Source organism: Chlorocebus sabaeus, chromosome 20, assembly GCF_047675955.1.
Source record: "Chlorocebus sabaeus isolate Y175 chromosome 20, mChlSab1.0.hap1, whole genome shotgun sequence".
Taxonomy (NCBI): Eukaryota; Metazoa; Chordata; class Mammalia; order Primates; family Cercopithecidae; genus Chlorocebus; species Chlorocebus sabaeus.
This window is the reverse complement of record NC_132923.1, coordinates 44,922,990-44,948,013: the sequence shown is the minus strand read 5'-3', so window position 1 is coordinate 44,948,013 and position 25,024 is coordinate 44,922,990. Positions and strand designations below refer to the sequence as shown.

The 25,024-nt window shown below is 41.0% G+C and overlaps 2 protein-coding genes across 4 annotated transcripts in view; both read right to left on the bottom strand.

Annotated features, from left to right (window-relative positions):
* The window catches only part of TGFBR3 (transforming growth factor beta receptor 3), a 205,686-nt gene that overhangs the window by 8,360 nt on the left and 172,302 nt on the right, over positions 1-25,024 (bottom strand). For all 3 annotated transcript variants that reach the window (XM_007977984.3, XM_007977985.3, XM_038002872.2), the window contains exons 13-16: positions 24,325-24,624; positions 20,704-20,824; positions 10,308-10,349; positions 7,866-7,973 (exon numbers count right to left, since the gene is read on the bottom strand). In XM_007977984.3, the coding sequence (XP_007976175.2) occupies positions 7,866-7,973; positions 10,308-10,349; positions 20,704-20,824; positions 24,325-24,624 (571 nt within the window). The remainder of the gene's footprint in view (positions 1-7,865; positions 7,974-10,307; positions 10,350-20,703; positions 20,825-24,324; positions 24,625-25,024) is intronic.
* Positions 6,996-7,666, bottom strand: LOC119625788 (small ribosomal subunit protein uS14-like). The gene has a single exon (XM_038002874.2). It carries the CDS (start codon positions 7,546-7,548, stop codon positions 7,378-7,380), a length of 171 nt encoding a protein of 56 aa, XP_037858802.2. The 5' UTR covers positions 7,549-7,666; the 3' UTR covers positions 6,996-7,377.

The following is a 25,024-nucleotide window of genomic DNA, read 5'->3' as shown; positions in this document are numbered from 1 at the left end:
TGGCTAGACTTGCTACCTCAGCAGGTGTGTTAGTTGTGTTTCCCTTTAGTCAACAAAGAGATAATCGCTACTTCACAGGGTTATCAGGGTGAGCGTACTTAAAACAAGAAATGCGCAATAAAAGCTTTTTCAACTTTAAGGCTGCTCTGATGTGTAAGCAGAAAAAAAATCTAAGAGTGGAAGGAACACTGTTTCACAGAGCATAATAAAATGCTGAGGTTTTAAATTAGGTGTGCCCGTCCCAACTCATCGGGCAGTTTTCAACAGCCCTCCACGGAACACACCATGTGTTCTTAAAGCAAAAGTCAAGCGCGTACCCAAAAGTCCACCCGAGTCAGGTAAGAGGTTTTCATTAGGAGCAGCTCTAGAGGTGCCAACGTGTTCAGAGGCCTGCGGTTTCTCCAGGTTCCCAAGCGTAGCCCGATGAAAAGAGAAACAGCAAGAAGACAGGCTAAGGTGTGATAAGGTAGGAGGCAAGAGACCAAGTCCCAGGGATCAGACAGATGCAGCTGGAACAGCTGGAAATCCCAATGTGACTATGAGGAAGGCAGGCTCCACTCCACTCTCTTTTCACTCAAATGCTCATATCATTATTTTATAAAACCATTAAACACAGAGGTTAAGATGAATGCCTTCTGCTTTCCTGGTGTCTATTGGTGTGTCTTTTTCTCTCAAAAAACAAAGCACCTCCCAGAGCATCTGGCCATTCATACCCTTCCCCCTTCTTCTCACCCTCCCCTCAGTTTCCCTGAGAGGTTAATAGAAAACTTAATTCTTCAGCTTAGAAACACTTCTTCCTTCTCCAGTGAGACCTCCCTTGTCAGTTCTCCATTTTTCTGACAGAGTTCATCAGGTCATTGCTTTCCTAAAGGTTGGCATGTGTGCCTGTAGCTGGGTTTCTGCCCGAGCCACTCTGCTTATAATCAGTCTGTTTGGTTATTCTCTTTCTCTGAATATATGGGAACTCCATGACAGCAAGGACTTCGTGTTGTTCATGGCTATTTTACCAGTGCCTAGAATAGTGTTGGCATTTAACAACAGCTTAAAAAATCCATTGAATAAGTGAGTGAAAGAACGAATAAATGAGTGAACAAACCAAAAAAATTTAGCTGATACTAAACAGAGGCAAAAAGAAAAACCAAAATACTTGCTAATTAATGTTTATTATCTGATAAGCAGATGGAAGATAAAAAGATTATGGCTACATGACCTTTGAATTTGTAATAACACAATAGCAAGAGAGGAGAAGAGTGAACTCTGAATCAAGAAAGCAAGGTTCCAGTCCTGACTGCTGTGCCTGTGTAACTTTGAGCTGGTCACATCAGTTCTCTGGGCTCAGTTTTCTCGCTATGTAAAAAGGAAATGTTGATGTAGACTAGTAATTTTCCAAGGACTCCCTTTAAGAAACTGATTTAAAACAAAAAACAAACAAACAAACAAAAAGCAAGGGTACGACTTTGCATAGAGATAGTGCATTTAAAGGCACTGACTTGCATTCCTTTCCCAAATCTTACCACAATGACAGTAAATGGATTTTTAAAAGCATAAACACATGAGAACAAAGATAACAAAAGTAAAGATAACAACAATAAAATATTGGAAGCTGGTGAGGAAATGGGTGAGTGGCAACTGACTTGGCAGACTCAAGAGAGCTGAAACCTAAGCCAACAGCGGGAAAAACTGAGAAACAACCAATTTATGTCACTGAACCCTTAAAAAACTAAGGGAATAGTGGCATCAGGCACCTCTGGAAACCTCTCTTGAATATATGGCTATAAGCAAGAGGGGTTGGCTGAACTATATGAGAAGCAGAATAGTTCTCTGCATTTCCTCCCTCACTCCACTGCGCTGAGATCTGCCCTTTCTAATCCAGGAAGAAGAGGGCAAGTTTACTCTCTTAAGAGGAGGAAACTGAAGGTTCCAGGAATGATCAACACCAGGCACATTTGAGGGCAACAGTACCACATTCAAAAGGGGGGGACTCAGCAAATATATATTAATACATATTTTGGCTCACCTGGGCTTCTTTTGCTCAGCCTAAAAAGAGATAAAGCAAGATGGCCTTGCCTCATCTAGCAACAGTGAAACTCTGAATCAAGAAAGTAGGGTTCCTGTCCTGACTGTAACTATGTAACAAATTTGTCTCCTGTAGAAGTTGCCATGCGCTTGATTATTTGCATTCGGGAAAAGTGCCAGGGCTATACCCTGGGCAGGAAGTCTGGATATTTGCTTTCTGGTGTCTATTTGCCAAATATAATTTGTTGCCATGTCAGTCTATTTTAATCAATGCCCATTATAAAGGTCTTTCAACAGCCAGTCCTATACCTTTCAAGTAGGAAACAGAAAAACATATTTTATGGAAGCCTGATGAGCTAAAGAGGAAAGATCTGATGATGAGATATTAGGGGTTCATCAATAAAATGGCCCAGTCAGATCACCCTAAGGAAGTTCACAATCAATATGTCGCACCCACAGTTTAGCATTTCCTTATTCTTAAATAATCCTATATTAATATTCTCAGACGATACTGTACCCATGAAACAAGAATAGAACCTTTTTTTTTAAAAGGAAAAGAAATTCATAGGAAAAAAGTTATTGGAATTAAAAAATTTGAAGCCAGTATTAAAAACTCAGTAGACAACTGAAAGATAAAGATGAGAAAAACTCCCAGAAAATAAAGAAAACAGAAAGATGGAAAACAGGAGAGAAAGGAAAATTAAAGGACAAGAGGTTCAACTTTCAAATAAATAAAATGATTTCTAAAATGAGAGAAAACAGAAAAAAGGGGGTGAGAAAAAAAATAAATCATTTTTAAAACTCTTAGTACTGAAAGACAGGAGTTTCTAAACTGAAAGGGCCCAATTATTGACCAGCACAACGTATGAAGATACATCTAACTCAAGAATCACTGTAAAATTTCTTCCAGAAAGAAAAACAGGTCATATGCAAAAGGGATCAGGAATCTGCACAGCTCTGAACTTCTCAACAGCAATCCTCAGAGCTAGAAGACAATGAGGAGGGCTTTCAAAAGTCCAAAGGAAAAAGTGTCTATAATCTAACATTCTATACCCTGCCAAACTATCTACCAGGTGTTTCTGTTAAACGAGGATATTTTCAGACATGCAAGGTGTGAAAAACATTTGCCTCCTATGTACACTTTAAACCAGGAACAAGAAAGGCAGGAGATACATGACACAGGACATCCACAACTCAAAACAGAAGCGAACGGAATGCACAGAATGGTAGTGAAGAAGATCACAGGAAGACAGCAGCGTCCAGAAATGGAGGGAACTGGTTCAGACAGGAGCAAGTCAGAGGCTCCAGGAAAGAGCTGAAGAAAAGGAATCAGTAGAACATTCCATATGTCTCAATGTATTAAAAGGAGATTGAGACAGCTGGCAGGGTCAGCAGAAGAAATAATGATAAATATACAGAAAATTAAGCTAATGACTGAGGCAGGAGAATGGCGTGAACCTGGGAGGCGGAGCTTGCAGTGAGCCAAGATTGCGCCACTGCACTCCAGCCTGGGTGACAGAGTAAGACTCCATCTCAAAAAAAAAGAAAAGAAAAGAAAAGAAAAGAAAATTAAGCTAATGGGGTAGGGTGGGGAAAGATAATAATTCTAGGGAAAATTAAAAGTCATGCAGGATATTATACATGAGTTAACTGTGATTAGCATTTAGGTAGTCATAATAATGTAAACAGTAAATGCTGATCTAACCAAAATGTCAGCATATTTCTATTAAGAGGATGGCGGGGGAAGGGGACATTCTCCATAACAGGGGGTCTACAAAAAAGGTCTAAACCTGCAAAGTCAAAAAGCAGCAATATACTCGTGGTATTTAGAAGTATGGATTAACGTCCAAAAGGATGAGCTAAGTGTCAAAAAGAATGCTCTGGGGAGTGAGTTAAGAAGGTGGGGCAGTAGGGGTTTGATTTTTTTTCATAACAAGTCTTGTAGGATTATTTCAACCTTTAAGTTACTTGCATGTACTACTTTAATAAAGCTAAAATGTTTTACTAGAAAATAAAAATAAAAGCATTTGTTCCTCCCTTCAAGAAAAAACCAGATATAATTTTGCATGTGATTTTAGGGACTTCATGGACTAGAACTTAGGGATCCCTGAACTAGGTAGGGTCCCTAGGAGCATGAAGATTCTACGGTTCCAGCACCATTTCAGCCCCCAAGCACCCCTCCTCTCTACAGCATCTTAGGAGAGAATCTAAGTTTTAGGAATGGAGTTTTCCAAACAGAATTAATCCAGCCTCAAGGGAATATCTCTTATTGTGCCCAGAGTTGTCCTCTGATAAAGCGGGAACCCCGTCTTTGTAGGCTAACACACATTCCAGGTATGTAAGTAGATATCCACAATCCAAATTTGTGACTTGGTTTTGTGCTCTGTGCTGCACATGGAATGGAAAGCATAAACAAAGCGAAAGTCATTCAAATTAAGGATTGTTTTTCACACAGAGGTAGATGCTATCTGAACCCCCAAATACAACATATACGATCTGTGAGTTCCACAGCTTCAATTATTGTTGAAATTGAATGGACTGAGGTAGTATTTGTATCGTAGCTCTCCCCATTGCCTACTGCATTATAATCTTCCTTATTAATCTAAATTGCTGCTAGCTGACCCAGGTAAGAAACTGAAGGGGTTCCAGAAAAGAACTATCATGTGGTACTGAAGTGAGTCTTCTTCATGCTTGTGTGATGCTCGTATTCCTCAAGAGCAATCTATAAAATGAACCAGAGGCTACAGTTTTTAATAAAAAGTAATTTTGAAGCTGTCTCATAAGTCATGTGAAAGGATTTTAAGCCCAAATGACAGTGTCTATAAACCTTTTACCTTCTGAATCAGTGTAATTCATTTTGCTGGAAAGCATCACAGGAGGGAGGTCTTTGGTTTCATTTTTCTTAAATTTACTTATAAACCTATTTCTACATTAACAGTACTTTAAAGGTCCTCCTAAAGTCTCTGGCTTGGGGGAAAAAGGATCAGTAACAGCAGACTTCCAAATTCAATGAGCATGAATACATGCCATACAACCAAGCTTTGCTTTTTGTCAGGTTTGTGTGCTTGCCTGTGGGTAACAGTCTGGATTACTGGGGGGATTTCAGTGGGGCGTGTTCCAGTAGTGAGTGTCATTTGGTTCCCTATATTCTGCCTGGATATAGCTTCCTGGCCCAAGATATTGGACCTGGCTTCCTGGCCCAAGATTAGCTTTGAGAGTGCAGCTGTGTGACCAAGGCCAGTCAGTGGCTGAGCAGGCACATGGTAAACATCTGTGGGTGACCCAGTCTTCTTGGAGTACTTTCAAACTCATTCCCAACAGACAACATGTGCTGCTGACTGCCCTAGCACCTCTCAGCCAGGCAGGAGGTTGGAGAAGTTGCAAAAAACTGTTAGCTTGAGATCTGAACATGTCGGTATTCTTGTGACAAAATTCTTACTTTAAAGTGCTGCTCTGCTAAATTCTATCTTTCTGGTCCGTTTATAAACTGTTCATGAGAAAGAATGCTCCTAAACTGATTCACAGATGGTTATATAATACTCAGAATCATGACACTGGAGTCTTATTTATTTTGAGACAACTTCTCTGTTGCCCAGGCTGGAGTGCAGTGGCGCCATCACAACTCACTTCAGCCTCAACCTCCCAGGTTCAAGTGATCCTCCCACCTCAGGCAGCTGGGACAAGAGATGCACATTACCACGCCATGCTAGTTTTTGTGTTTTTTTGTAGAGACAGGGTTTCACTATGTTGCCCAGGCTGGTCTTGTACTCCTGGGCTCAAGTGATCCTCCCATCCCGGCCTCCCAAAATGCTAGGATTATGAGGACTCATTTTTTAATCTTTCACATAAACATACTTCACTCAAAGTATCCTGACTAGAAACAAGCATTCGAGGACTCAAAGCCCGTCTATTAGAAAGTCTTCTACGTTTTTGCCAAGAGGTTGACTTTTGGGTGAATGTCCCATGCTAGACATGATGAGTCCATTCCTCTCCTTCTGGCATAATCTAAAATACCTCAGTCAGGACATGTGGTATTTAAAGTGAAAATTCTGATGAAAAAGAATCTGACACTTTTAACTACCAGAGGATCACTGTGTCATGCTTTTATTCTCAACAACTTGAGGTTTTGTCTAGCAATCAAGAGGGTCAAGATATGACTCTCCAAAATATCCTTCGGTACTTCTTTCCCCTTTAAATCAGCCATCCTTTCAGCTTGGCCCAAGGGGAAGCCAAAGATCATGACATTCATTGGTTTAATGGACAATTAATGAAATTCTAAACAGAGAAGCTGGGCCTGCCATTTGCCTCTGATGGATCAATCTAGCACAGTTTACCTAGGTTCACAGTGTAAAACCACAAGGATCCAAGAACAAACAAGAACAAGACCAACTAGTTCTCTAGAGTGCCTCAAAATGCATGTCACTCCTTCCCATAGTTGTAAAGAAACTAAGAAAGAAGCAATAGCAGGGCAATCCATTTGTTCTTTCTCCATTGCACTGAAGACTCCCTTTGCTGGCCTGCTTTCTGTATTGGGGTCAGAACAGGTTCTCTCATCAGGCTACTCTGTTTCAACCTTGGGACTGGTAGGGAGGGGCACATCTGAATTTTGAAGATTGAGGGATAATAGCTTGAAGATGAAGTGCCGGCCGGGCGCGGTGGCTCAAGCCTGTAATCCCAGCACTTTGGGAGGCCGAGACGGGCGGATCACGAGGTCAGGAGATCGAGACCATCCTGGCGAACACGGTGAAACCCTGTCTCTACTAAAAAAATATAAAAAACTAGCCGGGCGAGGTGGCGGGCGCCTGTAGTCCCAGCTACTCGGGAGGCTGAGGCGGGAGAATGGCGTAAACCCGGGAGGCGGAGCTTGCAGTGAGCTGAGATCCGGCCACTGCACTCCAGCCTGGGAGACAGAGCCAGACTCCATCTCAAAAAAAAAAAAAAAAAAAAAAAAAGAAGATGAAGTGCCATGTTTCATCACTTTTATTTTTTCAGTTCATGGAAATCTATTTAGAAAATTTAACTTTAAGAAAAACATGACAATTTAATGTTTTATCAAAGAAGACACAGCATGGGTTAAAAAAAAGGTTGAGAAAATCTGGTTTAAGTCACTGATTAAGGACTCTGATGGACAGTGCTCAATACCTTGGCAGGTGTGGTAATAAAATATTGGCTTTCTTTTTCACCTCCTCTAATTTATATGCCTATCCTTAAATCTTTGGTTTTGACAGAATGGTTTGTATTTCTGTACATTGTCTGCATTAACTTTTTTTTTTTTTTTCCAAATGTTTATTTTATGTACAAAGAACTATCATGGTTTTTCATTGAGTAGATGCCTTGGATACTCCTTTGAAGGAAGATCATTTAGTCCAACTTCATGGAACCGATATCCTTCGCGTACTGACGGAAACACTGGCGGCACATATTGAGGCCATATTTCCGGATCAGACCGTGCCGGTTTGAACACACGCGACAAGAGCGAGAACCCTGGCCGAATTTTCGCGGGTGGTTCCAGTACAGCTGCTGGTGACCCATCTTGCTCTCAGAAGTGCAACGAGGTAAAAGGCTGCATTAACTTTAAACTCTAACAACAAAGCAGCTTTATTAGCAGCTAAATTTCACCAACATCACAATTGCAATTAGCACAAACAGTTTAAACATTCCTTTTCTTTCCACTGTTTATGGCAAATTATACTTTTGTAAAACCCAATTTAGGCCAAATATGTAAATGTAAAAATAGTAGGAATGAACTTTCTCTTTCATTCGTTATTTCGTCCAACAAAACACTGAGTGTCTATTGTGTGGCAAGAACACAAGCTGTTCACCAACTCATAGTCAACAGTCACACTAACCTGTGTGAGAATAGATGTACCACAAGGCCCCTGTCAGGAGTGCTCCGATCACAAAGGCTGCAAACGCAATGCCCATCACAGTTAGGGTGTCCAGACCATGGAAAATTGCTATAAAGGAGAGAAATCGATACACACAACTTTTCGGTTAGTCTGCATCATACATTGCAATTTTATATTTGTTTCACAAGCACTGTCATAAAGGTTGAGCACTAATAAAATCTGAGAATGCAATGAAGATTCCAATAAAATACACTGTATTTTGTAACTTGCAATTTTTTTTTTCAAAGGAGAAATGAAACGATCAGGTTTTCAAGGTATTCTCAGTTTGCAATTTATTTTGATCAACAAACTAAAAAATCAGATTTGCAAACTCTGTAAAATCTTAAGTCTGTCATCTCATTGCCTCACTCTGAGGACCTACTATTTGAATGGAGGGTGGCTTGAAAATTCACACTTAAGGTGCTTTGGAAAATAAAGTGAACTTCCATGATCAAAATCTGCCTTATTGCTGCTTATTCACTGAACACCTCCAAAAATGACACACCGCACAGAAAGCACACACCTTAGAATACTTTATACACACATTTTTGTGAACATTTACAAGTATGGAAGATAACAGAAAGAAAGGAGAATATAGAGTAAAAATAAACTATTCCTGTGGATTATAACATTTCACCGATCTCATATTAAACTCTTAATCTTAACAGCTTCATATTGTGTCATTTAAAACAACCTACTTTTTAACACTTTTCCAACCGTGATCTTTCTATGAGGGGAACGGAAATACCTCCCAGTGGGGAGTGATGTCAGTTTTATGATCAGCAAAACATATAAATAGAACCAATTGTTTCTCCATTTGGCAAAGGTTTTTATATTTGAAATTAATTCCAGGCCCCAGAAATAGAACATTTCCTTTCATTTAAGAGAACTACCTTCTTTGAGTCACTTATAAAAAGTTAAAATTGGTTTCCAAGGGAGAGGAGTTTTTGGTAGAACACAATTTCTAAGGTCTCTGGGTTTTGAATGTAAGTGGGAAATACAGGATCTCCCCACCATTATCATACTATTTCTACTTTCTGCTCCAGTCAGAAGCAACTCCGGTGATCTCTATATAAATTAAATCCCTTTGTCTTTCAACTCACTGCAGTGTAAAGAAAGCTATTTTTTTACATGGAAGACTGCCATACACTCCTGTGACCTTTGAGCAGCCCAGCACTCCAAAGGCTCAGGGAAAGTATGCCATGGTAGAACGAGACTGGAAGGATCCAAACTCCCAAGTTCTGGTCCCCACTCTTTTAGACCTGTGCTCTTTGGTGTGTTCATTTAACTTCTGAAAAATGCAGATAGCTTCAGTCACCTGCTGAAGTCAGAGGGTCAACACCTGAGTTTGTAAAATGGATGAAGATCTACTAGATGGAGGAAGAGGTGGGAAGAACTCCCTGGAGGTGAGGTTGAACCAAGCCTTCAGCCTATTTAATCTAGTCCTTACAACTGATATTAGAAGATGATTTGCCTTTTCATACCCACAGATGCAAAAATTGAGCATGATTACAAGTTTTCAGTGAAACTATTCTAAATTTCCAAAGATGGATATGTGTCCATATGTGCCTCTCTTTGAGTTCATATTGTTCCATAATTAAAAAGTAATAATAATAATCCACTTAAGATAACGGTTTATGAAGCGCTTTGTGAAAGGAACTTTCCAGACTGATTGTTACATGTAGTGAAGAGTCAACCATGGAGACTAATCCTGGGAGTCTTAGGAAAGGAAAAAAAGCACAGATTCACAAATTCTCCTCAGGAGACAATATTAGCTGGGAAGTCTAGGTTCAAGTCCTGCCTCAATGCCAATGAGGCAGGAATATTTCTGGGTCAGCATTTTCTTCTGCATAAAACAATGAAACTGGCCTAGACAATTTCCAAGTCCTCATTCTGTAGCAATTGGTGTTGCTTTCTCTTTCATTCATACATGCTCTTCCTGGTGCCCCCAGCCCTTGCACTACGGATTGTCTTGAAAGTATAGCAATGAGTTCCCTTAGCATTACTTCTCTGAGCAGATAAACCTTGTTGATAAGACTTAAAGCAAACCACTTCCATGGCTGTATGTGAATACTTTCAGGTCAGAACAGACATAAGCATGCAAGTCATTAACTTGTCTCTCTAAATAAGTTACTACCTTCCCACTCAAGCCATACATGCCAATGGATCAACAAATTAATATTTTAAAGCGGTAAAGGTGGAAAGGGAAAAAGAAAGCAGGGATAAACAAAGGACAGAGGAAAGGAAAAAATATGAGCAAAAAGGGGAAAGGGGAAGGGGGAAGGGAGAATGAGAGCAGAAGTCTCCTTATCAAAACACAAAGTTTGGCAAATGTTCACTAACCAACTCATTCTTAGGAAAGCCCAGGAGGTTTTATTTCGAAATAGTTGCATAAAGACTTACGTGGAGAAATTGGATTTGGTTCCTTCACGCTTGGACGTTTTTCTGAAACAAAAACACAAATCACAATGTATTCTATGGAGAACCAAAATTTAAGCAAAGGGTCATCAAAGTCTCAGCAGAAACTGACACTTTTCCATTTGTTAATAAATACTTTGAGAAAGCTCGGTCAATGATCCTCTTTAGATATCAAAACTATAATGAGTTACCCAGAAATTTTAAGCATTGTACTTTGTCAACATCAATTGTATAGGCTCTCCAATTTGAAGAAAATTTGAAGGCAAACACCTGAACTTAGGGAATTTGGGTCTGACAATTTGTGTATGTGTGTCTGTGTATATCTTTTTATTTACTTACGAAAAAATCCAATATCTTTAAATACCATGCCTTTCCAGTGTAGTCTATAATATTATTCTGCTTTCAAAATACATTTATATACTTTTTTTTGAGGGTCTCACTTTGTTGCTCAGGCTGGAGGGCAGTGGTGCCCTCAGCTCAGTGCAGCCTCTGCCTCCCAGGCAATCCTTCCACTTTAGCCTCCCAAGTAGCTGGAAGTACAAGCGTGTGCCACCACACCAGCTAATTTTTATATTTCTTGTAAAGACAGGATTTCACCACGTTGCCCTGGCTGGTCTCTAACTCCTGGGATCAAGCAATCCACCTGCCTCGACCCCCAAAGGCCGAGGGATTATAGGTGTGAGTCACTGTGCTCAGCTTTCAAAATATTCTTTTAATTTAATAAACACATTTTGTAAAAGTACTTTGTTCTTCTATTCTTAATGCTATTATCCTACAGTTTAACTCCCCTTCATTGCTCATCAGGATTATCACAGAGGCCCCCTTGTCTCCACCACTACCCTCCCCCCAATTATTTCCTCCTCCACATTTGCCACCAGAGTGAATATTCCAGAGCCCAGAGCTGATCATGTTATAACCCTGACTAAATCCCTTGATAACTCTCCTTCCTTTATAGGGAAAAAAAATCCAAACTCTTTAACATGACACACAAAGTTCTCCCTTCCTTCTCTATCCTCTCTCTCCAGCCTCCTTTCCTAATGGAGTCCTTCACCCATGGTGGGCTTCCCATACTTAGTAATTTAAGCTCCCCAAATTCTCTATGCTGCTCCGTGTCATCGTGCTTTGCAAGTTATCCTGAGATACCCTCCTCCCCAGATCTGCTTTGTTGGCATTTTTTCTGGGTGACCTTTGCTGAGTCTCCCACTGCTCCATCTCCATCCCAGCAGAGCTAGTCTCTCTCACCCTTGCTCATTCCATCCCTCCTCTGTTACACTTGGGCCACAATACCTCCTAGTTTTTTTTTTCTCTCTCTTTCCCTTGCTCTCTTTTTTTTTTTTTTTTTTTTTTGCTGTGAGGGCAAGGTCTGGTTCCCAGTCATCTATATATCCCCAAGGGCTCAGACTGGCATAGAATAGGTCTTCCAGAAATGTTTGGTGAAGGATGATTAAAATGTGAATGTACTTTATGCAAATGGAGGTCACAGAGGAAACCAGCAATCAGACTATGAAGATGTTCACATGCGGTTCGCACCAGTGCCATGAGGAAGGCAGAAAAAAATTTTGTATCACTGTTTTGGAAATAAGCAGCCTGAGACTCTGATATCGTGTGACTAGAGCCCAAGGCCACAGCTGGAAAGCATCAGGGCAGAAGTTGAATCAGAATTCCAGAGTTCTGCCTAGCAGGCTAAATGACTGGTGAGCGTAGCTCTGTCCCTAGCTGGGGAAGCACTGATGAAGCAACTATTTGTGCACAGTTACTCATTATCTTCAGCAGTGAGGCTGAGACCAGCAGTTGGGATATTATGGTCCACCACCTATTTTTGTATGACCTGTGAGCTAAGAACGGATTTTATATTTTGAAATGATTTTTTAAAAATCAAAAAAGGTTATTTCATGACATGTGAAAATTATATGAAATTCAAATTGACTCCATAAATGAAGCTATACCTGGACACAGCTATGCTCATTTACATACTGTCTATGGCTGCTTTCATGCTGTAACAGCAGCGTTGAGTCATTGAGACAGGGATTGCATGAGCCACAGATAAAAAATAATCACTATCTGGTCCCTTACAGAAAAAGTGTGCTGAGTCTTGCTACAGACCTTGACCTTACTCTTTGGAGTTTAAAAGTGATACATGCTTAGCACCTCTCTTTTCATCTCCATTTTCATTCACTACAGAAGGAACACACACCTTGTGTCTGAATTCACAGTGAAGCAAAAAGAACTTGGGAAAATTTGACCCAAACAAGCAGCATCTGAATTGATGTCTACAAAAATAAAGAAGCTAGACAGGGTAAAAGAAAAGAGAACTGTAAATTCTCAGGATTAACCATCTCCGATGGGTGGGCCAACATTCTGGCCACATGAGTTATCAATGTCTGGCTCTAGGGGAAGGAATGCTACCGGATGAATCAGAGCCACCACAATGGAATGGTGCCCCCTGGAGTTGTGCAACATAGTGGCCCTTGAATGAGGATATATGCAAAAGTTATACTTAAATACAATTACTAAGAAAATAAAAATGATTGTATGTTTTTAAGAAAATCTAATTCAGTATGCAGAACACACACTAATTATGCTAACTACAGAAGGCACTACCCCGGGAGCTGGGTCCCATCAGCCTCATTGGCACCAATAAGAACAATGATGCCTTACATTTGTACATCTGTATGGTGTTTTGCAATAGACAAAAAGCCTTCGGCCTTCACTTACATTGTCTCATTTTAAACTCCCAAGAACTCTATGAAGGAAGGGTATCTAGCCACAAACTTCTCCTACTTTCAAGAAGTAGTATTTGATTCCCTGAACTAAGTCCAAAGGCATTTAAAGGTTGCTACAGTATGCATCATGTAAGAAATATATACACTTCTGGGAATAATTCCATCCAATCAACCACCCATGGTTAAACTTTCTCACTCAGAATCCCCAAGCGGTTGAAAAATTATGACTCTCTCCTAAGGAGACCTCACATGTAAGAGTTTAGGTTTTATAGTAAGGCCTCTGTGATGGATGGCATTGTTTTAAAATTCTTAATGGATTTCTGTTATGATCTAATCCTTTACCCCCACCCCAAATAGGGGCCTTCTCACAGAGCTAAACAGAAACAGTTGTTGTTCATTTCCCCTGGGTGAAGTCCCTTCGTGATTTCTGTGCACAAACAGTAACAAGCACAGGCTGCAGAACTGAGGTTAAAGGACTCTCTCCTTGAACTTTTCTCTTCCTGAATCCCTAAGAACCCCCGAGTATAACTAAAATGGCTTGATCTCCACCGGAACCCTATCATCGAGTTGGCATGCTGAGAGGAAAAGAGTGGACGTAACAATATTTACTTTTGGTTTAAGGATAAGATTGTATGAAAGGAATCTTAGCTATTGCTGTAAAGAGAATTGTAACAATAAAGATTTCTTTACAGAAAGGACAAACTATAATCAACGTTCTGAATTAAGTCTTTTCATATACTCTGAGCAAATTTTGGTCTACCTCTAGAACCAAAATTCCCCTCCTCAGATTGTTCGGCATGGTTTTCATAAATGGGATATTTCTGGGGTTATGCATGAGTAACTGACCACAGTTTTTGGCCTTTAGTGTTCAATTTGGTACTAGGCACCACAGGATGGAGTGGGCCCACAGTGAAGCAAGGCATCCAACTGGTACCCACATCTATTGGCATTTGGCAAAGGGAAGAATAGGGAGAGGAAGATTCCTCCTGGAGACTCAGGAGGTCTTTGTACAGGCCCCATTTAAGATAGAGTTTTTACTAACTTGACGTCACAGCAACTGAACCCTTTCTCTGGATTCTTTCAATATTTATGATATTCATTGCAACTGCCTGTTCACTTATCTGTATCCTGCCACTAGACCAGCGTGTCTCACGTGGTGGGTGATTTTTATTCCAGGGGACATTTGGAAAGGTCTAGAGACATTCTGAATGGTTACATTCAGGTGGTGGGAGGGTGTTGTTACTAGCATGCAGTGGGTAGAGACCAGGGATGCTGCTTAACATCCTGTAACACACAGGCAGCCCCCCAACTACAAAGGGTATTCCAGCCCAAACACTGACTGAACTGAGATTGAGAAACTTTGCACTAGGCTGTAAAGCCCTTAAAGACAAGACAATTTGTCCACTATATACCGGCCATATCTTAGGTACTCAATAAACTTTTTTAAAAAATAAATAACCACAAATATCATGTATATTTTACTCTTGGATATTTCCCCAGCAATGCAACCTTCACACCATTTTCAGAGTAGCCTTCCTAAATGACCTAATCATCAGTTTCCTGCTTGAGATCTTCTGATGGTTCTTAACTTAGAGGTACATACTGGAATATGTATGGATGAAATTAAATGTCTGGGTTTCCTTCAAAACAATCCAGTGGATGACAGAAAGTGATAAAACAAGATTCACCATAAATTGGCAATTGTTGAGAGTTATTCTATTTTTGTATATATTTGAAATTTTTAAGATAAAAAGTTTTTAAAATGTAAAATACTGGCCGGGAGCGGTGGCTCACACCTGTAATCCCAGCGGCCGACGCGGGTGGATCACCTGAGGTCAGGACTTCGAGACAAGCCTGGCCAACATGGTGAAACCCTGTATCTATTAAAAATACAAAAATTTGCTGGGCATGGTGGCAGGCGCCTATAATTCCAGCTACTTGGGAGGCTGAGGCAGGAGAATCACTTGAACCTGGGAGGTGGAGGTTGCAATGAGCCGAGATTGTGCCACTGCACTCTAGCCTGGGTGACAGAGTGAAACTCCGTCTCAAAAATAAATAAATAAATAAATAATGTAAAATACAGGGTGTTAAACAAAATCTCTATGATATCCCTCCTTCCCTTCTCGGATAGAGACTGCATGCCTTGGTCTGTCAATTAAGCATTTCTACCAGCTTTCCACTCAGTTTCCGCTTACCTCGACCTCAGCTTGAGGACAAAACCTGGCTGGTCCTTTAGAGTATCTTTATTCTGGAAAGATCAAATATGTTCCAAAAAGTAATGCCTCTCTTGGATCAACTTCCAACTGACATTCACAACTTTCCCTTCCCAAAAAAACTCTAGTTTGCTGAGAGGTTGAGAGGAAGGAGAGGAAATTAACATTTACTGAGTATCCAAGATACGCAGGCATTTTTATTTTTTAAAGTTAGGTGGTAAAAATACGGAGAATATTCAGTATCTCAAATATTTAACTTGCTAAGAATTAAATGCATCTATAGGTATATAAATCATGGCAAATTTTGGAATGATATTTTTTGCTCCTGACGTCCACATTCACACTCTTCTGTGTATGTGCACTGTTTCAGAGAAACGGTTACTCCTCCCTTTCACCATTAAAAAAAAATCATCACCAATGTGGTGTAATCATTTTTACTGTATAAGCCCAAGCATTCTCAAATGCTGTACAAAGTGGTCACAGAATCCAAGGCATACAGCACTAATATGCCTATACTTCAAAATTTCAGAAAATAGGGTAGGACGGCACTCCCTCAACTATTTTAAATGTTTTGTCATAAACCATAATAGGCATAAACTATTTATGTTTTCTGGGCTTTTTCTGTGAGTTACTATTGAAAATCATGCAACTTCTCCTGAACTTGAATACTCTGCTAAACAGGTTACACATTTCCCAACATCTTAACCCTTTGGGTGAACAGATATTTTTCCTAAAATCTTTCATCTTCCTTTTAGTTCATAATTATTAGGGTATTTGGGGTGTTACCTTGAATACTAATGTGATATGGTGTGAAAAGGGAGAAGTGAGCCGGGTGCAGTGGCTCACGCCTGTAATCCCAGCACTTTGGGAGGCTGAGGTGGGCAGAAAATCACCTGAGGTCAGGAGTTTGAGACCAGCCTGGGCAACATGGTAAAACCCAGTCTCTACTAAAAATGCAAAAATTAGCCAGGTGTGATAGTGGGTGCCTGTAATCCTAGCTACTCGGGAGGCTGAGGGAGAAGAAGCGCTTGAATCCAGGAGGTGGAGGTTGCAGTGAGCCGAGATCGTGCCACTGCACTACAGTCTGGGTGACAGCATGAGACTTTGCCTCAAAAAAATAAAAAAATAAATAAAATAAAATAAAATAAAGCAAGAAAAGTGAGAAGTGGGGCAGGGAGAGGGGTGTGAAGACATAGATGCAAATGATTCTAGTTTTCAGTAAAAACTAGAAACAACATCCATCTGGAATAAGGCATAGGGTTTAAGAGCACAGGTTCTGGAATCACAGTGCCTGAATTTGAAATTCAGATCCACCATTTATATGCTGTGTGCCTTTGGCCAAGTTATCTCTATACAGAGGTGCTATGAGGATAAAATATAATAATCCACATAAAGCATTTAGCACAGAGCCTTGCACAAAGTAAATGCTCAACAAATGTTAGATCATCATCCTCATCTCCATCACTATCATCATCAGCTTTAAACTTTCACCTATTGTTAAAAATCTAAATAGTAAAAGAATGCTAACCCAACACTGATTCCCAAAGGACTTAGAGATCAAAAGTGGCAAAGATGTGCTCAGGAAGGTTCCATTAAAAACAGTGGCCCACAGGAGGAATCCAGAAATATTTTTGTAGTCTTGATTGCCTACTTTCCTGTCCACAGAAGAAACACTGAAGTATGTCAATGCTATTGGCAGGGGTGGCCACAGAGCAGCTCTCTGCCTGGCTGTGAGGTTGCCAACCAGAGCCTTTATCTGCTGTCCCAGAAAATCCAAGTGGTGAAAAATAAGATGAACCAAACAAACGACCAGGAAGAGCTGGAGTTTTGGCATGGCCTTCAAAGAGCACCTATGTAGTAAAAGCACAGTGAAGCATCCCATTGGTTGGGAAATTTTTACCCAAAAAGTCATAGATTCTACAATAAAGGGACATAAAGCTGTCTGGCAGGAAGGACATTTGTGACCTGTTATTATTCAATTAAACCAATGCAATTAGACAAACGGTCACAGTCTCTCTTTTTTTTTTTTGAGACAGACTTTTGCTCTGTCCCCCAGGCTGAAGTACAGTGGTGCGATCTTGGCTTACTGCAACCTCTGCCTCCCAGGTTTAAGCAATTCTCATGCCTCAGCCTCCAGAGTAGCTGGGATTACAGGCGTGTGCCACCATGCCCGGCTAATTTTTTGTATTTTTTTTTTTTTTTTAGTAGAGACAGGGTTTCACCATGTTGGCCAGGCTGGTCTTGAACTCCTGACCTCGTGATCCACTCGCTTTGGCCTCCCAAAGTGTTGGGATTACAGGTGTGAGCCATTGCGCCTGGCCCACAGTCTCTTTTCAAATGACTATTCCAATTCACTTTGAGGCAGAAGGCACAGGCTCCAATGGTCTGCATTGAGGAGAAACGATTTAGAGTCAAAAGAAAATAAACATAAAAGGTGAGAGGAGTCACACAGAGCTGAAACCTGCCAGAACACTTACCCCAGTCAGTGCAAAGTTAGAAAGAGAATTTGCATACAGCCCCTGGGAAGCTGGCCTACAGTTTAACCTCCTCAATTTATTTAACAACCCTAAGTAATACACTTTCTTCACCCCCATGCTTCTCAACTAAAATCTAGTCTCAATTTGCAAATCTCATAAAATTGCTTTGATATTTGGTAAAACTTTCCTCTTGAACTATTATATAAGAAAACATTGAACTCTCAGTACAATTATACTAAGTTTAAATAAAAGTAATTACCTAATTTGCAACAGAAATTACTTAGAAAATACCACCAGGCTCAAAAGAAGAATGGATGAATTGCTGGAAGTTATACTGCTGCAGTATTAATGCCTAATTATTGTCTGGCATGGGAAAAAGCAAGCTGCTGCCTTCAATTACTAGCAGAATTACCTCTCTCAAAATAGTTACGAGTAACAGATGGAATCCAAGGTAGCTGCTCTTATTGTTAAATTGTCAGAGACGTTTGAACCAGACTGACTCTACCTTGAATAGGGCTGGGTAAAATGAGGCCGAGGCCTACTGGGCTGCATTCCCAGGAGGTCAGGCATTCTCAGCCACAGGATGAGAGAGGAGGTCACAAGACACAGGTCATAAAGACTCTGCTGATAAAGCAGGATGCAGTAAAGAAGCTGGCCGAAACTAGCCAAAAACCCCCAAAACCAAGATGGCAATGACAGCGACCTCTGGTTGTCCTCACTGCTCATTATACACTAATTGTAATACATTATCAAGCTAAAAGACACTCCCACCAGCACCATGACAGTTTACAAATGTCATAGTAAAGCCTAGAGGTTACCCTATATGGTCTAAAAAGGAGAAGAACCCTAGTTCCAGGAATTGCCTGCCCCTTTCCAGGACAACTCATGAATTATCCACCCCTTGATCAAGAAATAACCATAAAAATAGCAACCAGCAGTCTCTGGGGCTGCTTTGTCTATGGAGTAGCCATTCTTTTGTTTCTTTACATCTCTAATAAACTTGCTTTCACTTTACTCTGTGGACTCATCCCCAAATTCTTTCTTGGGTGAAATCTAAGAACCCTCTCTTGGGGTCTGAATTGGGACCCCTTTCTGGTAAGGAAACCACTTCCACAGTACAAAACAGGGCCAGCTGCTGCCCAATTGTGATTACTCTGCAACACAATTTATTTCTCCTGAACCCAATAAAAAGGAACTATTTGGACCATCCATTTATATAAAGACTGGGTCTGTTATAACTTTCAAATGGTTGAAAACCAATCCATAAAAGTAAAAAAACAACAACAACAAAAGCGTTGCCGAGAACATCTCATGTACATTTCACACCAACTTTAGGACAGCCAGGAAAATGAATTAAAGATTATTTTGCTTCTATCAAACAGAATAGTTGAGTATTACAACTGAAAGGACCTTCTGGAAGTCACCCAGTCCAAACCTCTCCTTTCCAGATAAAGAAAATGAAACCCAAAGAGGTGGTGGTAGGGGGTGTTCTCCAAGGTCCCACAGCCAGTTAGCAGAGAAAGCTAAAAGCAGTGCCTTAGGCTCCCAGCTCCAATCCAGTGTGCCTGCCACCTATACTCTTCTGCCATTTTGAGGGAGCACATACAATCATAGGAAGGGGGCAGATGCCACCACCAGGTATCACAATTGGAATGGCACAGCTCTTTTCACAAAGGTTAGTCAACCAAATAAGACACTAGACAGTACCTGCATGCTTCTGTTCTGGTAGGTCCTGCCCACTGTCCAGGGTCACCCCTGCTGCCTAGTCTTGCCAAATCCCAATCCAACACGCTCAGATCAGGAATGCCATGCCAGGGCCACCCCAAACCCTAGATCTGGTGTCAGCACCACCCAGCAGATCTTCCAGCTAATGCCCAGCAACCAGAGCCAGACAGCGTGCTGGCTTTTGTCAAGGCCCTTGGTGCCCAGGTTCCTCTGTGCCCCTCAGAATGGCAAGAGGCAGCCTATAGCTCTGACCCTGAAATATCTAATCCTGCTTGGAATCTACTTTACTCTCCCAGCCTTCTCTTGGTTTGACACCCTTAGATATCAATGTTTCTAGATTGTGACAACTGTGATTGCCTAGATATCCCATGTGACATTTGGTTCCACCCCTCAGACACTGCCAGCTGCCTGGTGTGTTCTTGCTTGTTTATACCCCTTGGAGCTATGATGCAGGTCCTTGTCAGATGCTCTTCTCACCGCCCACTGCCCACAGGGCCTCATATATCCACTCCTAACATTTGTTAGGGCCCAGCTCTGCCTCTCTGCTGCTCTGGCAGGCCAGGCCCATGCCAGATCTGGCTCTGCCCTGCCTGTCCTCTCAGGTACTGATGTCATATCCCTTAGGGCACATCCTTCCTTTTCTCACAGAAGATACAGCTTGCTGAATGTTCCTGCTTGTGGAGAAAGGGGCATGCTTGGCTTCAAGCAACAAATGTGGTTGTGCAAAATTCCGAAAACTGAATTATAAGATGCATTTTGGGCAGTGGTTCTCATCTGTTACACCTAAGATGAATAATGTTCACATATTCTCAAAGGCATCTGCAATTTTGATAGAGCAACACAATAGGTTATAGCCACCATAACCTTTAGTAGTAGATCACAGAAAGATGAACTGTGGATTGTGTGCAATTCCCAGGACATGGGACTAACTAGAACCCTTTTTTGCATACTCAAGGAAGCATATTTGAATGCAAGGGAGAGTGACCTTATGACAGGAACAACCTAGACCTGATATTTTTTACAAAGGAAATCATTTTCAAATAGATTACTTACAACTAAGCCGTAATGGCTGTAAGAGAACCAGCTAAAGAAAGGACTCTTCGGGCAAAGAATGGTCTTCTAAAATAACTAACTGGCCCTTTAGTAATCTTGTGACTAAAACTGGACTTTGATTTACAGTATTGGGTCTTCTTAATGAGCAGTGCTCAGGCCCCATGCTCTGATCGTGCCTCCCGAAGCACACCTTTAGATTCTACTTCATGGTGGATCACAGCAAGGGGCTTGGTGAACGTCTTCTTATTCTGCATCATAGCCCAGATTATCGAGGCGTCCAGCGAGGTGCAGGCTTCGTCAGGAGGAACGCACTGCAGAGAGGCAGAGCAAAGCACAGAATCAGGGGTTGCTGAAAAGTGCCTTCACCAGCTCTACCTGCACAGCTGTCCTGTGGCCTTTTATCAGACAGCATACAGTCGTTCACTACAGAAAAGCAAGAAGGTGGGTGTTTTTCAGAGAACACCAAATAACCTGGGAGATATCACAGCAGGCCCAGTAGATTTTTAGTTGTACCTGAAGATGCAAATATCACTGGATAGCTTCTCAATATTGTCCTCCCCCTCCCCCTCTTCCCACAAAACTAAACATTTTAGTGTTAGTTTGAAAAATAGAAAAACTATATGCCTAGTGTTGGTCCTCACCAAGCTGGCTTCATATACACGGTTCATGTTTGTGATTGGTGACTGTGGGAAATTTCCTGTAAAGATGCTCCTCAACTAATGATGAGGTTACATCTTGACAAACCCATTGTAAATTGAAAATATCACTAAGTTGAAAATGCATTTAATACACCTAAAGTACCGAACAACATAGCTTAGTCCAGCCTGCTTCAAACATGCTCAGAACACTCACATTAACCTACAGTTGGATAAATCATGTAACACAAAGCTTATTTCATAACAAAGTGTTGACCAGCTCACATAATTTACTGAATACTTTACTTAGAGTGAAAAACAGAACGGTTGTATGGGGACTGTCTATATTGCATTATGAAGGTGACAGATTTTATATTTTTGTCCAAAAAGATAATTATGTTGTTGAGTTTGTTTCATTTTTAATTCTGGTATAGGCTCATGTAAAACTAAACTTTCCAGGGTCATCTGTTTTTAATGTTTCAAAATGCAGATCCTGGGGAGCTGCGCCCAGGTTGTGGAGGCCATGAGGTCAGCTGCTTCTATTCTATTTCAAGGCCTCAGACCTATTAATGAGCATGCCCAGGCCCACTACATCTGTTTTGAAAAGATATGATCACACTCCCCACTTTTTCTTTAAAATAACTTTGGTTTCTTGTCTATACTTATCAATAGGTATAATTCTTTTTTCTTAAGACAGGGCTTTGCTGTGTTACCTAGGCTGGAGTGCAGTGGTACAATCATGGGTCACCACAGCCTTGGCATCATAGGCTCAAGTCATACTCCCACCTGAGCCTCCCCAGTAGCTGGGACTACAGGTGTGCACCACTATACCCAGCTAATATATATATAGTAGTGACGGGGTCTCACTACATTGACCAGGCTGGTCTCGAACTCCCAGTAATCTGCCCACCTCAGCCTCCCAAAGTGCTAGGATGACAGGCATGAGCCCACGCCCAGCCTAATAGGTATAACTTTAAAGTAAATGACAGCTTCTGTGGCAAGAAGACATATTAATACATCCATCATTTTAAACATCTATAGCAGGCATCCCAAAAAGCTAATTGAGTTCCATCTTTTCCAAACGCAAAAGAGCAAAGACTTTAGGCCTTGCTGTCATTGCTGCTCTGAGCAACATGCCAGTCAGACACTTCTTACAAGACAACACTCACCGCCACACCCCTAACCCCTCAAAAAGAGAAAAGCCTTTAACAAGAGCCCTCTTGTAAAGAAAAACAACACATTTTCTGTGGAGGGGCATGATGATTGACAAGATTTGCATTTTGCTTTCCTGTTTTAGTTTACTGTTACTTTCCTACTGAGCTCTTCAGTTGAGCAAGAGTCTATGATTCTACATTTAACTCAGTGGTCTGTGACCCTGGGCAAGACACTGTACTCTCTGGGTCTCAGTTTCATCAGCAAACGGCAGGGTTGGTCTCAACAATCTCTGAGACCTCTTCCTAGAAGATGCTTTGGCTCTCTCTATTGTCACAGAAAACACTCAGAAAATAGAAATGTGAAAATATTACCTATAAGCAGCAAACAGGAAGACAGTGGTAACAGCTCATCCAAGCCTCTGATGGATAAAGGGTGGGCTGTCATTGTACCTACTGTCCTATTTGCTCCTCTACTGAGGAGGGAAGCCAGGTATGATTATAACAGTTTTATAAATACAGACTCTGAGGGGTCCAGGGACTGACTTAAAGTCCCATTGGTGGCAGCAGACCCTCCTTCTCAATCCCAGGCTCTTTCCATGTTATCTTATCTTGGGGGTAAAGGGTGACTTAAGGTTTAGGGTTATATCCCATCATGTCATCCCCTGAGGTTTAGAACTCTCCTTAAGAGTGTTCTGGAAGAAAATTTTAGGATTAATTTTCCCAGATTAACACACATGAAGCTGGGCTGTTCCAGGCCAGGTCAGAGAGAAGTAACAGCCAAAGCCACAGTAAAGATCCCTGGTAACTGCTAGCCCTCCCTTCCAAGACCTCTAACCCTTAAACGTTACCCTTCTGCCCACAGGAAGCAGCTGGTCCCGTAGCCATACACGAAGCTCCCCATGGCTCTCTACCACTGTCCACTAAGCCCCAACCCTGATGGCGAATACCCACAAGGCTAAGGCATCACTGCCGCAAAAGCAAACTAAGGAATACAGTCTAAATCACTGTATATGTGCTCCTCAGTGATTATGATCGTATCTGCTCTATTTTCATATGCAAATGAAATTCTCTTGGGTATTATCAGAGAAAAGGATGCCCAGGGTAAATATAATGATGCAAGGAATTCAGATCAATTGTAATCTATTTGGAAATGATAGTTTTTCCTCCCACCTCCATACCTAAGACTTACAATTTGTGAGTTAAATGAGAAAAATTCCATACATACATTATTAATAATACTGCTTGATTCTTAGCCTTTTAGACATTGATATATGACGAAAGAATTGGAAATCAGTTTACTCTGTGTGAGATAGCCACAGAATAAATGCATATATGAAATTATACATAATTATGGCAGATCACAGAAACAAAACTATGGCAGAAGATACCTTTCATATACAAGGCCAACCTAATGGGTATCATCATTAATCTTGCACATCTCCCCTATCATAGGCATTCCACCAAGGTCGAATGGTTCTGCTTTTTGTTATGGCAACAGACCATTCAATCTGGAGAGTGACAGGAGGCAAATATGATGAACTGGTATGAAACTGAGAAAAGCTAAAATATTTGTTAGTTTCCCCTAGAAGTCTCCCTGAGACAAGTCAACCTTATAATTCACACAGAAAAGGTTAAAAAACAACTACAATGCCAGTCTCAGCAGGACCTGGAAAAATTAGTTCTCACAATGAACTTGTCCTTTCGGCTTGCTGTATTTTTGGCGCTGCAAACTATCTGAAAAGCAAAGATAAAGCCAGACCTCTCCCTCCATGGAAAACAGTCTTGATTTATCACTTGTAAGGTACTACTAAGTAGCTCGCATGGAAAAAAGAAAATCATGCTGTCAGGATTTATTATCTAAGACTCCATAAAACTCACAGTTCCCTGCTAATACTGACTTTAATACTTCAGTTGGGCAGTTCCAAAACAAAAAACCTCAACCTGCAAGACCTTGGGATTAAACTTTTCTGCCTCACCTAAAAATGCCAAGATAACCATCTGAATGGATGAAGGCCCACAAACCTTAGGCAACTTCTGGGGGTGCTTCTCTGTCTTGGTACACAGCGTCAGCTCACACTGTAGAAAGAGCAGTGAGGTGTTGAAGACGGGCTTGAAGACAAAGCTGAATCGCTTCTTATCCATGTCGGCTTGCGGGATAGGAAAGTGCACTCTCCTGGGACTGTAGAATTTCACAGATTCATCTTTAGGACAAATGTTCTCAATAATGGTGTAATGAGACATCCTATCAGGGTTCGAATATGGAGAGATAAAGCACGTTTGGATGGCAAATCCCAGTTCCTGTTCAGCCTTAGTAACAGATACCTACGAGAGGGCAGAACGATGAATTAGGAAACGAGTTAGCATCTCACTTCCACTTTAGGCACAAGGACCATATGCCAACACAGCCCTTCAGAAGACATGCTGCTTTATCTTCATACCATATTTATAGCCTTCTTTCTCATTACAGAAGTAACACACACAAATGTTGAAAGAAAAATATATTTTCCATTTCAATTTGATATGGATGGTGACAGTGAATTATTTCGTTCAAATGTTAGTCCGTTAGATTCAAATACAAGATGAGTAAGTCTCTTCCACCTCCCGGTAAGTCCTCTGAGTGCTACAAATAAAAGCGTATTTTGCATTTAAAGTGGATTTTCCCAAGTAAATAAAACACCAATAGGCAGAGTCCCTAATGTTTTAATAGTACAACACTTATAAG